The 16,008-nt window shown below is 37.3% G+C and overlaps 1 protein-coding gene across 1 annotated transcript in view; it reads left to right on the forward strand.

Moving 5' to 3' along the window:
• The window catches only part of Dync1i1 (dynein cytoplasmic 1 intermediate chain 1), a 293,851-nt gene that overhangs the window by 170,829 nt on the left and 107,014 nt on the right, over positions 1–16,008 (forward strand). Inside the window, exons 7-9 of the mRNA XM_026391510.2 lie at positions 4,004–4,093; positions 11,265–11,427; positions 14,017–14,116. Of these exons, the coding sequence (XP_026247295.1) occupies positions 4,004–4,093; positions 11,265–11,427; positions 14,017–14,116 (353 nt within the window). The remainder of the gene's footprint in view (positions 1–4,003; positions 4,094–11,264; positions 11,428–14,016; positions 14,117–16,008) is intronic.

The following is a 16,008-nucleotide window of genomic DNA, read 5'->3' on the forward strand; positions in this document are numbered from 1 at the left end:
GTTTTGAAAATGGTTTCAACAGAAGTAATTCCAATTGCACCAGAAAGGAAACCAGAGTCTTAAAGAAAAATATACTCTCTTTGCTGAGCAAGGCAAACATATCAGTATGCAGAGAAACAAACCAGTCTCTTATGTTTTATTTCCTTAACAAATCCACTGAAACACTTATTTTACATCCTTAAGGGGCTGATAGACAAAGAATCCTGTAGCCACTAAAAATTAATATGCACACTGGCTTCTAACCACTTTAAAAAGATAGGTACTTTTTAAAAAGTTTCCCTGTTATTTACAGTATATTATATGATTTTTCACATAAACACAGTAAATAGTTTTGTGCTTAAAAAAATAGATGGAAAACATACTCTCTGGAGACGGATTTTTCTATTTAAGAAATCAGATAACTCACTATTTTCTTGAGTGTGTGTCTCTTTGCATAAACTAACACATTGTGTCACAAACCTCCCCTTTTCACAGCCAAGTCCTTCATAAGATAATATTTTCCCAATAAGTTCTTAGCGCCTTTCTGTCATGATGGATTTTTTTTTTACTCTTTTAAGAATGAATGCTAAAATAAATAAAAACCTTTATATCTGGGAAGATGAGAACTTGATAGTATTTAAAGATGACTAATCCAAAGCCTTTTAATAAAATTGTCTTCAGTTTTGAGAACTGGAAGATGCAAATGCATAAACTAGATGGCCCTCCTAAAAGCACAGCGATAGAACTGAGAATAACTGAATTTGACCTTGATCCTTGGTTCCCTGGACTGAGAAGAAAGAATCTGATTGTTGCTGTCCTACTTCCCCCAACTCACCTTACCCACAACTCACTCTCTCTCAAGTGTCACCTCAGGGAGACCTTTGCAGGTGACTGTTTTACATTGAGACTTCCTCCCTTGAGCAGATGCTTATAATCCCCCTTTCCCACTTTCTGTTTCCCTTATAGAACTTGCCTGACACAGTACACACTTTGCTTTATTTTCTTGCTTGCAGTTTCTCTCTTAACTTGAACAGAAACTCTCTGAGCACAGAAGCTTTTTGTCTATTTGGTTCCAGCGGCACATGCCCAGCTACTGGCATGTAACAAGTGCTCAATCAATATTTGTTGACATACAAGCTAAGGTAACTTTTACTTGAAGATTTTTGCTTATACATGCCCAACCAACGTAGTGGTTTAAAAAGCATTTTCACATCAACTATTTTATTTGGTAATTTTTACAACAACATTGTGTTTTAAGAAAGGACTTTTATCCCGATTCAGTAGATAAGGAAACAGAAACTCCGAGAGTTTGTATATATTGGGTCAACCCAAAGAGCTAGCAAGTGACAGACTCCAACCTGGCACCCAGATCAGTTACTTCCCTTGAAGTGCTACTTTCACCCAAGTGGAGAATCCTTCTGGTCAGGGAAATTAATTCTTCATATTCAGCATTATTAGTTGTGTCTCAGATCAGTGGATTCCAAAGTGAAAGTGCAAACAAAAATTATATGTACCATATATATCCCTGATTAACAAAATAATCCATTATGGATAGTTCTCAAGGATGTGAAACCTCATTTTCCAATTGAAATCCACATTTGCTCATCTCCTAAGGTGGAAGAGTGACCATGATGAGGCCAAGCATGTCCACCTCAAAGAGCCTCCAGAATTCCCCCCTTACACCACAACCTGCTTGTCTTGGTCTAAAGGTGCCAAGTTCTGATACATAAATTAGATTATTTGCATGACACACTCGCTGCCTTAAATATCACTATATATCTTCTGCGTCCTTCCTACTAGATTGGACCATTGCAGAAGGCAATGCACTTTATTAGCTTTAGCAGTTTCCTAGGTCTACTGTAACAGGGAACCACAAACTGGTGTTTTCAGCAACAGAAATGTAATGTTCCTCATTTCTGGAGGCTATAGGTCCATGTCCATGGGTTTGGTTCCTTCTGAGACTGAGGAAGAACCTGTTCTGGACTGTCCCTTAGCCTCTGTTGGCGTTACTCCTTGACTTGTAGAAGCATTGCATTGTTTTTTTTTTTTTTGCCTTTGTCTTCACAGTGTTCTCCCTGGTGTGCATTTGCATCCAAATTTTCCTTGTTTATAGACACCAGTTATATTGGACTAGGTGCCCATCCTGCTCCAGTCTGACCTCATTTTAAATAACGTCACATTCTAAGACACTATGGGTTAAGATTTTGACATATGAATTTTGAGGGATACAGTTCAACCCATAACACTGGACTTATGAGCTTTTGGACTTGTGGTACTACCCTGCACTTCGTAAGTGTCCAGGCACCGCTGCTGAATCCATTCAATGTAAAGAGATGTCTCCAGAAGGCTCAGCAATGGGTCCACTTTCCAGCAGATGAGTGGCCTTTTGAAAACTGTTTCAGAAGAAGAAACTTTCTTCCAGCTAGTTCCTCACTGTGCTTTGTGTTAGATCCCTGGATCAGGATGATGCAGCATGTCAAAGTGGATATTTTCTGTGGGACTTTCCAAGCAGGATAATATGGGTAGATAGCATTGATTATCTTTATATATGAGTAAAGACAAATATGTGCCAATGCTTTAAAGGTTTATTTGTTGAAAATTCTGAATAACTCAGTGTCCTTTTCAAAATTTTAAGTGCAACTTTAAATATCACAAATGCAACTTCAGAGTTATATTAATTATTAATAAATAACAATTCTCCTTAAAGATGTTCTATATTCTTTCTGGTGTGTATATAGTGTGATAATAAAGTAATGAGGTTGGCTGCACAAGCTATATGCCTGCATATGGGGTACTGTATTTCAATGAAAATTTACATTTAAAATTTCAATATCTTAATTTCAATCCTGTGTACTTTATACCTCCACATTTTAAAAACTGGTATATTTCTTCCACAGTTCTTGTCAGAGCTTTTGAGGTTGCTTTTCAGGCTGTACATATTTACATGGGTACTTAGGTATGCATTATAATATTTTCTTCAGGTAGTTTGTATTAAATTTTGAATTGATACATTTCAGCATTCATGATGATAGGAATGGGAATGAACTTGAGATCTTATAAGGAAGTCTGTGAATATTTTTTAAATAAATGAATATGTGGTTTGGGGGGAAATAAATGAGGTCATTTCTTTTAGACTGCATTTGGATCAACAAAATCACCCACCTACAGTAAATATAATATTACATTCAGAAACTATGAAACAAGTTTTTAATTTTCATATCATATTTTCTATGAGTTGAATTTTCTAATGAGTTGGATTTTCTTATGACACCACAACTGTCGTCATAAATCTCCCATGTTGATTTCAAGCTCTACATAATAAAGGGGGCCTCTTAGAAAGAGGCAGGTGGAGAGAAGAGGGAGAATGAACATACTTTGCATAGGCAGGAAGGGCACTATCACATCTGGTCCTGGTAGTTGCCTTTGTTAGTGCTCATTAAATTCACATTAATGCATGAACTCTTCTGAATGTGTAAATGCCATTTGGGGTTACTTACTTTCGCCCACCAATAGCATTCCCTTTGGGGGTCTCTGCCTGGTTGTTTACTTGCCTATGGCATTTGACCTGGGGTCAGACCTGTATTTAACCCTTTCCTGTAGGTCAAAAACAAATTAATTTGGTGAGAATTCAATTGGAAATGAGTCATCTGCACAGCAGGTGTCCCCCTTGGAGAAAATGCTCCAGGTGGAAACATTTTCAGATCTGTTCCTGGGCCATCTCTGAAGAAGCTTCAGAGGTCAGGGAGGCAATTCCAAGACGTCCCACATGGTGAGGGCCTGGAGAGGAAGGGAGCAGGTGCCCACCTGGGGCGGTTTTCTCAGCAGCTTGGGGAGACCTTCAAAGAAGCCTCTTTGGGAGATAATTTATTCATGTATTCATGAACATTCATCTTGGGCATTGACTGTGGACTGACTGACTTAGAAGTTGCCCTAAATGATTGGAACTTTACCCTTTAGCCCTACCTCCCACCATCAACCAATGACTTTGAAGAAATTATTCCATTCTTCTCTTTCTTTTTTCTAGAGGATGAGGAAGATGAGGAAATGGTGGAACCCAAAGTTGGCCATGATTCAGAGCTGGAAAATCAAGACAAAAAGCAGGAAGTGAAGGAAGGTATGATGTGGGAGATTGAGTAATTATTTTATTGTTTTGTTTTCTCTTAATGTAAGGGATGATAAAGGTAAATAAAAATTAAATTTCTATCCCCACATGAAAGAATTTCTTCAATTAGTCAATATATTACATTTATCAACACAAACTGTAATCGCCAAAGCAAGTCTTAATTATTTGATTGGTAGAAGCAAATAAAATGGAAATCACTTGCAATTCTAGTAAAATTATTACTATCAATAAAATAAGATACAGTATCAATTTTCATGTTACAAAGTTCACTCTACCATATATTCTCAATGATAACAGTAAAGAAAAGGAGCAGATATAATTATCTTATCAATAAAATTCTGACTTTTTTTTCTTGTATTCTACGTGGAAACATTAATAGGGGCCATTACTATTAACTGTACTATTAAAAGGGTTTTTTTCCACAACTCTGCCTAGATGAGGGAAAGAACCTCTTACATACTCACTCTCCAGTAAGAATAGTAATTTAACATTTATTAAGGATTTATGATATACTTGGCTCTCTTCTAAGCAGTCTACAAATACTATCTGAAAGGAAAGTGAGGAACCAGAGATGGGCGAGCAAGAAAGGAAAGAGGAGACCAGACAGAGATACACAGGAGAGTTTATTTGTCAGAGCTGACAAATAAAGGCCATCTCTCCATAGATGGAGAGAGGCAACACAGGTTTGGGCTTTCCTGACTTTTATGGGGCAGGCTCAGGGATTAGAGCTAGGCGGGTCCTAATGCAGGTGGTTAAGGGTGGGGTTGGTATGTTGGAGTAGTGAGCCTTTCTCAGAAACACCCTTGAGCAGGAAAGTGAAACTTTTTCTTAAGATGGGCTATCACTTAAGATGGCCATCCAGATGCTAACCAAGGATCTTACACTATCTACTCCGCCAAACAACCTTTGAAGCATGTCCTGTTATTATTCTTATTTTATAGATAGAGAACTAAGAAGCCAGTGGCTTAAAAACTTACCCAAGGATACACAATTTATAAGTGCTTGAGCCAAGATTGAGAGCTGATCCATTTTACCACAATGCCATTCTCATAGCATTTCCTTACAAATCCAATTTTTTATTATTTTCAAACTCTTAGTCCATGGAGACTGAAGAGAATTTTGAAATTGTCATTCTTGCTGACTGATGGACAGTGATACCTGAGAATTGAATGTAGGTCAAAAGATCATTCCATATTCACAACCGAGTTTCTCAAATACCGAACAATATAATTCTAAAACCTCATTTGATTTGTAAATTTTAAAGGTGGCCCTGATTCTGACAGAGCCTGTGGAGCATGGAGCATAGTCAGCACTGGGAACTTCTGTAGGAATACATGCATAATGATCCACGCACTTCCTTCAATCCCTTGGGCTAGAAAATTTGTGTAGCCTGCCTGCGTACCTATTGCAGATCACATCCCCTTACATTCAGATTTTTGCTTAAATATCATATGGAGTTTAATGAAACAAATTTTAATTGTTATAAATCTCGTCATATTCAAAATCATTTGAAGTTGTATGTGTATGTGTTTAATTTTTTATATGCATTTTATGCAGTTTCAGTTATCTAAAAAGCCAATGCAGGATAGTGATGGGGGGGTGGAGTCTGGAACCTATATCCCCAGGATCAAGTGTTGGCTCTGCCACTTATTAGCTATATGATCACCACTAACTTATTTAGCTTAACTTCTCTTGACTTCAGTTTCTCCATCTGGCAAGCAGAAATAATATCTACCTCCTAAGATATTTTATGAGGTTTAAAGGGGCTAGTATGAAACAATTTCGCACAAAATAAATGCTATAAAGAAGTTTGCCAAATTATCATTAGCAATCTTATCCTGTAGTTCCTGCGTCTAAAACTGGGCTGTACCCCTGATGGGATTTCCTCTTGAATCCAGTTCTCTGTGTACAACTTTGTCATAGTCTATAGCTTTGCAATGGGAGCCTGGTTACCTGGGCCCTTGTGAAATAAATGCAAAGTCCTTTCTACCTTTTGTAGAACTATTATTAAGTCTCCAATTCCTGTGCTTAGTCCCAGGTATCAAGGAGGTATACTCAAGTTATGGGGTGTGACTGAGGGCATGAAGAAGATTGAGCAATTTTAACAATAGCATCTACAGAGAGCACCACAGTTACTTTTTCTGAGACATTCTAAGTGGATTTGATGGAAGAGATTTCACATTTAAACTTCTACTAAAAACATCTTTTTTAAAAGGCTGAGGAATAGAATATTATTATCACAGGTATAGCAAAGAACAAAATAAGTCAGGATCTATTAAAACGTATTCTTTTTCCTTTTGCAAAATACGCTTAAAACATACTGGATGATAAGGAGCCAGAGCAGTTTTTGTGGGTCTTGGCATGGATTCCCCACCCCCTCACCCCCACCCCTACTCCAAACCCAATCTCCAAATCATCTTCCCTGGCAAGGCAAAGCAACCTCCTTCTTAAGTTCCAAGCAAAAACACCCTTCAGTTTTAACTGTTACTCATGCTTCATGGAATTGATTAAAGTCATGTTAAAAGTCAAAAAGAAGTTTGTAAGGACATTTCCTGTTACTGCTGTGCTGTGTGCCTTATTCTCCATTAATGGCTTTTCTGCAAATTAGCACATAATGGGTTAAAAGCATGTTTATGTTGGCATCAAACTATCTGGCTTTTTTTTTTTAAGCAGAACAGTATTTTGCAAACTTTTAAAAGAATCTCTTGCAGATATAATCATGGCGCCATTTGCACGACTGCATGGTAGTCAGAGCTGTGTCAGCACTTCCAATATGAACCCTGTGTTTCAGGATTTATTATTCAGCCATAAAAATTTGCTCTGGGCTGAAACTTGACATACACAGTTTCAAACCAGGGAATGCAATTTTGAGAGATCCATTTGGCTTTTTATTTTGGAAGGAAGATTTTAAAAAGTGGTGAGAGGGATGTGGCAAAACTAAGTGCTCACTAGCTTTTGATATTTTTGCCCATGTAATATCAAAATGCATTAAACAGTAAAGAAATGTAGTTTGATTTACTACCGTTATCACATAGAGTAGGAAAAAAAACTGTAGGTACATTTTAGCTTTTCATCAACATTTAGGAAATTTCGACATGTTAGTGTCTGGCATCTTCATGGATGTTCAGAGTTTCGGAACAGCAGAATCCAAAGCCTGACTCTTATAAATACAAATTAACTCATAAATTGCACATCAACTTCAGAGAAGGATGCCCTTCCTCATTAGTTTGATTTCCTTGCTGATGTTTATGAACTGGTTTTATTGTAAAATTCCCATTAGAGCCACTGTTTCTATTTAATCTGATGATTTTCCTGGGTTTATTTATTTATTTTTTATCTTTTAGATATTCTGAAAAAATGTTTTTAAATGTAACCTTTTATATTGAAATGTAATGCTATGTCATTGAAACAAAGTAAGACATTTCTGAAGTAGATAGTTCAAAAATAACTTTTTAAAATTGGCTTTAAAAATGAGTGCATTGTGGTTATACATAAATGTGGAATTCGTTTGTGATATGCTCATACAAAACACAGCCTGGTTAATTTCACTCTGCTGTTCCTCCCCTTTCACATCCTTCTTACTCCATTGTTCTCCCTTCTATTGTCATGAGATCCCCCCCCACTTAACCTAAAAATGAGATATTAAAGTATTCAATATAAGCTGTGAATTTCATTATTAACTTTATATTTTTATAGAGAAAAAATTCCAAGAACCCTAGAAAAGACATGGAATATAGTAGGTAGGAATAATTAAAGAAAATGTGTGACAAAGCACACATTTGAAAATTATTTAGTCATTTGGATTATATTTAAGTCATATCTATATATTCTATTTTTCATAAAGAATTTTTATAGGCACTTTATTTTTTTAAAGAGAGAGAGAGAGAGAGAGAGAGAGAGAGAGAGAGAGAGAGAATTTTATGTGAACCCGGGCCGCACGCATGCCAGGCGAGCATGCTACCGCTTGAGCCACATCCCCAGCCCTTTATAGGCACTTTAAATGCGTGAAGTATTGTTAACTATCAGATCTTGAAAGAAATATTCCATGTTTGGGTTGTAAAATCAAACAAACAAACAAACCCTGTTATAATAGCACTTTCTGCTTAAATTATAAGAAAAGTAAAATATATGCCCATGTTTTGTTCTGGTATGCCTTTTGCTATTAAATTAATTTCTACCTTTTCATAAGGTGAGCTTGTTGAAAATAATTAATTAGGTTTCAGGGATAGGGAAAAGTTGAAGAAACAGATATTTCAGGGTGAATTTGGGGTCCATCCTGAGTAAAATAATTTATTCTTTTTGTCTATGCCTGTATTTTGCACTTTGCAGATTTTTTTTTTTTTAATGCCTAGAGAGGTTTGTTTTTTGAATGCACCTTTTAGTTGTAATTCCTGGATACTTCATTATGTTTTCATTATATTGTAATAATACTTAACAATTTAAAGATTTGGAAGTAATGGGAGGTTTTTCATCAAAAATGACTATGGCCCTATTGAATTCATAAGTTGAACATTGTTTATGACTTTTAAAGAGTACTCATCTGCACATGCATATTATTATTTTGTACAAAATAAATGTCAGTTGATCTCTTTCAGACATCAAAGCTTAATATAAAGTATATCCTTTGTTTTGCTTCAGTAGGAATTTAATTTCAGGCCAAATATTGTATTGTCAAGCACACTATCTGGAGAGGCTACTGCTTCAGCTACCTGAGCTTGGCCTCTGCGAGTACACTTTGATCAGCCATTTATGTTTCTCTTAGAGGAGAGGTTGTATGTCTTGAAAGCTGAGATCAAAGTGACAATAAGCTACAGGAAAGAAAAATTACAGAAAATTACACAGATGCTATTTTTTTATTCAAGGTAATGGACCCATAAGGAAAGATCCAGGTGAAATAGAAGTGGCTCAAAAAGATAAACAGAGACTGGAAAGATTTTTTTATATCACAAAAAAAGGAATGGAAGGGGAAAGTTCCTATATCTTTGCTTATATCAAGTGTATCTCAAGTCATCCATTAAGAGTGGCCAATACTGAGTGAATCTTTCTAAATAGGACCCTCTTCTTGGCCCATCCTATCCTTGTTTAGTGACACTTCTTTATTTGTTTAATAGAATGAGCCAACAAATTGAACAGAGCATTTTGTAGGGTATTTCCCCCCTTTTGCTATGTTACATTTAGTAGTTTAATGGTATTGTGGAGATAATTTAAATGCCTCAAAGGGGTTTAAGGAAATAGACTAGTAAGTTACTGCTTGATTACTAGTTATTGAAAGCATAACTGTTTCCCAGAATATTTATCTTTAACCCTTAAACCAGCCAGAATTAAAGTTTAGGTATCATTCTATCCCCATTGTACAGATAAAACAGCTGCCCAGAGAGCTTCAATTTACGGATTAAAGAATGAAAGCTAGCAAATGGCAGAGTAGATGTTTGGTTCTAGCTTGGTTTTGTAGAATTCTTTATGTTATTAATAGCCTCCACAGATTCCCCCAACTCCTAGCCAATGTCACCATTCTTAAACTGATCTCTGGGCAGCACTACACAGCAAAAGTTAATGGGGATTTTGGACAGTCCCAATATACATGGGAAATTATTTCTGTCTAGGACTGCTAAAAACTATGGAGTGGATTTTCTTTGGAGGTCTCTGGTGTAGCTGAGGAATCATGTTTTGCCATGATACTATCTGGACAGCATTTCTTAAACTGTGAACCAAACTACATCAGGATAATTCTAGTTTCTTGAAAAACCAGATTCTCAGTTCCCTCCAGATTCCCTTTGTCATGCTGTCTGGCAGAGATGAAGAAGCTAAAAGAAGAAAGATGTCATGAACATTAAAGATAGAGATCACTGCCATATCAGTGCAAAAGGGCTTCTTTAGCATTCAGATTCCTTAGGACTGGGGCTTTGAAAAACCAATAGTCAAATCAGCACCTCTATAAAATATTATGCTGCCAGTGACTGTACTTAACAGAATCCTCTGACAACCAGGTAGAAACTGGTCCTGGTTATTGGTGGTGGTGGAGTGAGTAGGGTGTGACTGTGGATGTGTTTGGGTAACTCTGAAGGGATTAGATTCTACCTTGGAGCCCAACTGTGATTTTTTTTCCTTCATCTGTTATAATTTATTTTAAATGTGTATATCAGCATGATTTTCATAGTTAAAAATTCAGTAATAGTTAGCTTGAAAAATGATTTTAATGCCTGCCCCTCCTGTAAAATAAGCTTCAGGAACTTCCATGCTACTGAGGAGTAACCAGAGTTCAATGAAGCTTCTCTCCTAGAGCCCTGAGGTGGGGTTCCTGAGCCACTCTGAAGTTTGGGCTGACAGTATCTGCCCTTGAGGGTTTTTCAGTCTGGGAGAGTTCCTAATCCATTCCCTACAGTTTTATGCAAAACCTGCCACCAATAAATGGTTTATATAACCATACTTGTGACTCTGAGGTGAGCTAATTTTCAGACCCTGTGACATACCGCTAGCTATGTCATTTCTCTGGCTCATTTTTTTATCTTCAAATTTAGCTTAATAAAATTAATCATGCTAAAAACAACAGGAATAAAAACAATTGTGGGTGTTTTATAGAAGTGTTTATTTGCTCCATATTTAAAGGCAGAAGATATCTTGGGTGACAACAGGTTTGGAAAGAGATGTTTCAGCTTTAAACAGAGCTGTGTAACAATGTTTGCTTTAGTAACAAGCTATGCAAAAGAAAGTGAGTTCACCCAGTAGAAAGAGGAAAGTTATAGTCTGGATCGTAACGATAGATGGTTCCTAATTATTTAATATGTGTGGCTTTATAATAGTATCTAATATATATAGTTTTATAAATTTCTTTCATGCTATACTTGAGCTGTTTTTCAAATTCATTTCCAAAGAAAATAACATTTAGAACCGATTGTTAAAAACATGCTAATCTGTTCTCATTTGTAATCATTTTCAATTCTTCAAAACAGTAATTAGGCCAGAGATGAAATCTTTTTGTGGGAATTTCTGCAAAAGCCTTTGCTGTGAATTTAAGAATGATCTAGAATTCATATTAACAATGGTTCATTTCACTGTGTCTTACTACTCCCTGATGAGCAGTCTCTTTCAAAAGTTGGATTTCTCTGGAAAATCTTTTAATTGTCCTTTTTTTCTTTCCTAATCATCTCTTTTACACAAAAAGCCCCTCCAAGGGAGCTGACAGAGGAAGAAAAGCAGCAGATCCTGCATTCAGAGGAATTCCTCATCTTTTTTGATCGAACAATACGGGTCATTGAAAGAGCCTTGGCTGAAGACTCTGACATCTTTTTTGACTACAGTGGTCGAGAGTTAGAAGAAAAAGATGGGTTAGTCTCTTGTGTGCATTTTTAAAATAGAGTGTGTTCTGTTATTTGTTGAGCTGGGGATTTTGCTGTTTTCAATGTTGCTGTTTTAAGAGGCAGGGCCTTTCTGGGTGCAGTGGTGCATCCCTGTAATCCCAGCAGCTAGGGAGGTTGAGGCAGGAGGATCATGAGTTCAAAGCCAGCCTCAGCCAACAGTGAAGCTCTAAGCAACTCAGATAGGCCCTGTCTCTAAATAAAATACAAAATAGGGCTGGGGATATGGCTCAGTGGTCAAGTGCCCCTGAGTTCAATCCCCAGTACCAAAAAAAAAAAAAAAAAAAAAAAAAAAGGCAGGGCATTACTATTTCATGTAGGCTAGAATGGAACTCCTGGGCTCAAGAATCCTCCTGTCTCAGTCTCCCATGTGTTGGGACTACAGGCGTGCACTTCCATGCCTAGCTTTGTCGGTTGATTTTAAATCCACTTATGTATTGACTAGGCAACTCCATATATAAAAAATCAGAGGTGGGTGAAATTCCAGGACTGATCTTGCTGAACAGCTTTGACTATGAGCTTTGATTATAAACTTCTGTCTTAAAGTTTCCCTGTAATTATCATGTGCCTCTGTAAAATGTTTTTAAACTTGGCATCTTGAGAACAGTCAGGTGAAAGAGACAGGCAGAGTCACATACATTGTACTGTAAGAAAACATTCTTATGATTGGCAAAAGGAGATTTGTATTGTATCTACTAGATCTATTTCTTGATATCTAAGCAAACAGGAAGCTGAAGAACATAAACATGAGATATAAAAGGACTTAACTGATGTGGGAGACAATAAAGGTACTGGAAAATTTTTCTTCTTTTTGGTCCTGTAAGATGATGCATATGTTTGTGCACTTTTAGAAACACATATGACAAGGAGGTATTTACAGATAAAAATGAACAACCACCACAACAACTAATCAATAAAAGCAAGAGGCCCCAAATGCCTTTCTCTGTTATGTAGTGTATGTGTTAGAAAATGTAGTGGCTGTCAACTGTCATTATAGGATAACAGGAAACACATTATAAGCCTTATAAGAAATAGACATAGGGTCACAAGTTCAAAGCCAGCCTCAGCAACTTAGTGAGGCCCTAAGCAACTTAGCAAAAGCTTGTCTCTAAATAAAAAAGGCTGGGGATGTAGCTCAGTGGTTAAGCATCCTTGAGTTCAATTCCTGATCTCAAAAAAAAAAAAAAAAATAGATACAGCTGCTTTTTTTCCTAAGCTGAAGATTTCTTTTATCTAAAAACAATATGTGAAAGTAGGCTTACTTGCCTTTTTTATCAGATGTGATTTTTCACTATTTCTAATTTCAAATGCATTCTTAAAGGACAACATCATACCATCATTGAGGATGCTCAAAAAAATGTAGCAAAGTTTCAGAGAACAATTTCAAAAGGGAATTCTGAGAATGTTCCTAATAGCTGGAAGCATCTTTAGGTTACTTTGATGAGACAATAATATTTTATACAATTATTATTATTTATAATAAAAAAGCCATTATTTATGGCTCAGTTGATTTTGTTTGTCCTATTCCTCCAAGTTCCTACAAGCATTATGTTGGTTTCCTGGAAGGACCTGATGAAGGCACCTCTTTCCTGAGTGTGCAGTGGTGGAGCTGAGGAAGGGTTCCCAGGGAAATTAAACATCATTATAGGTCAACCAGTTAGAGCCCAGATAAGTGGTCTGGAGCCAGGTCACTCAGACTGAGCAAGCACTATCTAGGATAAACAATGCAAGGTGCAGTCCAAAGGGGGGGGGGCGGATAAATGGAAGAAAGGTGAATGTAAGAGAATTTCTGAATCAAAACTCATGCAACTTAGGCAGCTTCTTGTGCAGATCTGGTAGCTGCTGGTGCAGAACAGGCATTACTTGATTTAAGTTTTCAGCCTTGTGGAGCAACTGTATGAGTAGCACAGGGTTCTTCAAAGGAGGTGTTAGGGCCAGTTGTCTGTCAGCCAAGTAAACACTGGCCAAAGTGCAATCCTTCCAGACCTAAATGCTGTTTGGGTCCATGGCAGGAATAGTAAGCATCTGAACACATCTGGTGAATCCTCCATTCTCCACCATGCCTGCCTCCTGCCAGAAATTATAACTATTGAGCAAGAAGGAAGTTAGCAAAGCCAGTTGGGGTTTCTAGGAAGATAAAACATGCATATCCTTTCTAAGCTAATGATAGATAAGATGGTATTGATATCAAAGAATTTCCTTCTGGGCTATGCTCCCTTAATAGCAAGATTTCTAATAAACCTTGCTTCTGGCTAGAACCACTTAGGGACAGGAAAATACTTCAGGACTGGTCAAGATGGAAACCTGAAACAAATTTGACATCTCATATGAGGGTTAGAACAATGTGTGGGCTGGATTGGAAAGAGCTTTTCAGAAAGGAGACCATGTTCAGTTCATTTGTTTATGATCAGAGTTTGTGGTCTAGATTGGTATTTGGGCTTCAGAGAATATTTACGTGCTTTGCCTATGACATGTCTTCACTGTTTTACTATGAGTTGGGTAGAAATGAAGCTCCGTTCTGAAGCATCCCATTTACCTCCATTGTTTAAACCCTTCTAGGGATGTTCAGGCTGGAGCCAATCTATCTTTTAATCGTCAGTTCTACGATGAGCATTGGTCCAAGCATCGAGTGGTCACTTGTATGGACTGGTCTCTTCAGGTAAGAATTGTTGCTGGCATGGACAACCTGGGCTTGTACCTACTCATGGTATTTGTATAAAAAGTAGGAGAGGTTTATTCCTGTGTTTTGGGTATGTTTGCCAATCTACAATTTTCTCTATGCCTGTTTGTTTCTCACTTTACTGAGGTTTTCATTTTTCATTCTCCATTTAGTTATTTGTATGTATTGAGTAGTCACACACACAGGAGCCGGACCATGAAACTGCTTTCATGAAGGTCACCACTGATTTCCTACTTTTCAAATCCTGTGGATATTCGTAAGCTTTCATTCTGCTTTAACATCTCTCTGTCAAACAGCTGAGCAGACTTCCCTGTACTTACAGAAACAACCTCCCTCCATCGATTTCTCTTTGCTCAATTCTCCTGTCTTCTAGCTCTCCACCTTCTTCAAGACTTCTTTGCACACACGCTCAGCCTCTACCCTTCTTCTCCACCTGCTGTCTGGAGAGGTCTTTTCCACTGCAATAGACTCAACCACAGTATAATGTCCCACCCAATCCCCCTCCTGAATTCCACTTTATCCATCAGATAGAACCACTCAGGTGTCCCATTGAACTTTAAACTTAGTATTAACTCATTATTCCCATATTTCTGAAATCCATTTTTGCCTTGTATATTATCTCTGTGTTAAAGGGCATTACTGTATACCCACTTTCATCAACACTACAGACTCCTCTCCTTTGTCATTCAGACCAGTCTGTCTTCTAGATTCTTCATTTTCCCACTCAGATATTCATCATCTTACACCTGTACTATTTTTTTATTTTTTTAGTTACACATGACAATACAATGATCTTGACATTTCATACATTTGAATCAAATGGGATATAATTTCTCATTTTTCTGATTGTACAGGTTGCAGAATCACATTGGTCATACAGTCACCTATATACTAACCCTATTTCCTACCTCTATTCTTATCCACTCACAGTGTTCCTTCCAGATATCTCACCAAATGATATTTCTTTTTTTTCCTAGTTAATTACACATGACAGCAGAATGTATTTCATTTCATTGTGCACAAATGGAGCACAACCTTTCATTTCTCTGGTGGTACACGATTTAGAGTCACACCATTTGTGCAATCATATATGCACCTAGGATAATGATGTTCATTTCACTCCACCATCTTACCTACCCCCATGTCCCCATCCCTATTCTCCTGCCCTTTGCCAAGTGATATTTCTAAAACTAAAATCTACTCACTTTAGCCCCTAGATTAAATCTCCTCCATGGCTGTAGAAAGAAAGTCTAAACGCATAGTGTGGCATTTAAAATGAAAGCAGACAAATGTACCAAAAGTTGATATGGTGAATGTGCAATTCACCCAGGGGGCAACATACAAAGCACTGTACCCAGGATTGAGCAGATAAGTAATGTACACAAAGGCACTGAGCCTTGCTGTGGTGAGGTCAGAATTTGAATCCAGTGATCTGATCCCTGAGCTCATGTTCTCAACAACACATGACACCATAGTAGTGAGGGAAGCAGAATGATTAGGCCCAGGCTTTCACATGCAGCACAATTTCTGCTTTCTTGTAGGCTATGCTTTGATTGGAAGCAACAATCAGCTACCTTGCAATTTGTGTGTCTTAGATGCTAAGCACTGCAAAAACTGCTCTGAAGGCTTTATCTTATTTTCCCCTTATAATAATCATAGGAGGCAATCTTTATTAATATTTTCATGTTACAGTTGAAGAAAAGATGCCTCAGCAAAACCGAGTAACTTGCTGAAGCTCACTCAGCTATGAAGAAGTAGAATTGGGGTTTAAACACAAGCTTTTCACAATGCTAAGGCATATATATTCAACCACTTATCCCTGCAAAGGGTTTCCTCTATATCTGAAACCAAGAGATCTTGTAGATGCTGAA

Source organism: Urocitellus parryii, chromosome 3, assembly GCF_045843805.1.
Source record: "Urocitellus parryii isolate mUroPar1 chromosome 3, mUroPar1.hap1, whole genome shotgun sequence".
In the NCBI taxonomy this organism is placed as follows: Eukaryota; Metazoa; Chordata; class Mammalia; order Rodentia; family Sciuridae; genus Urocitellus; species Urocitellus parryii.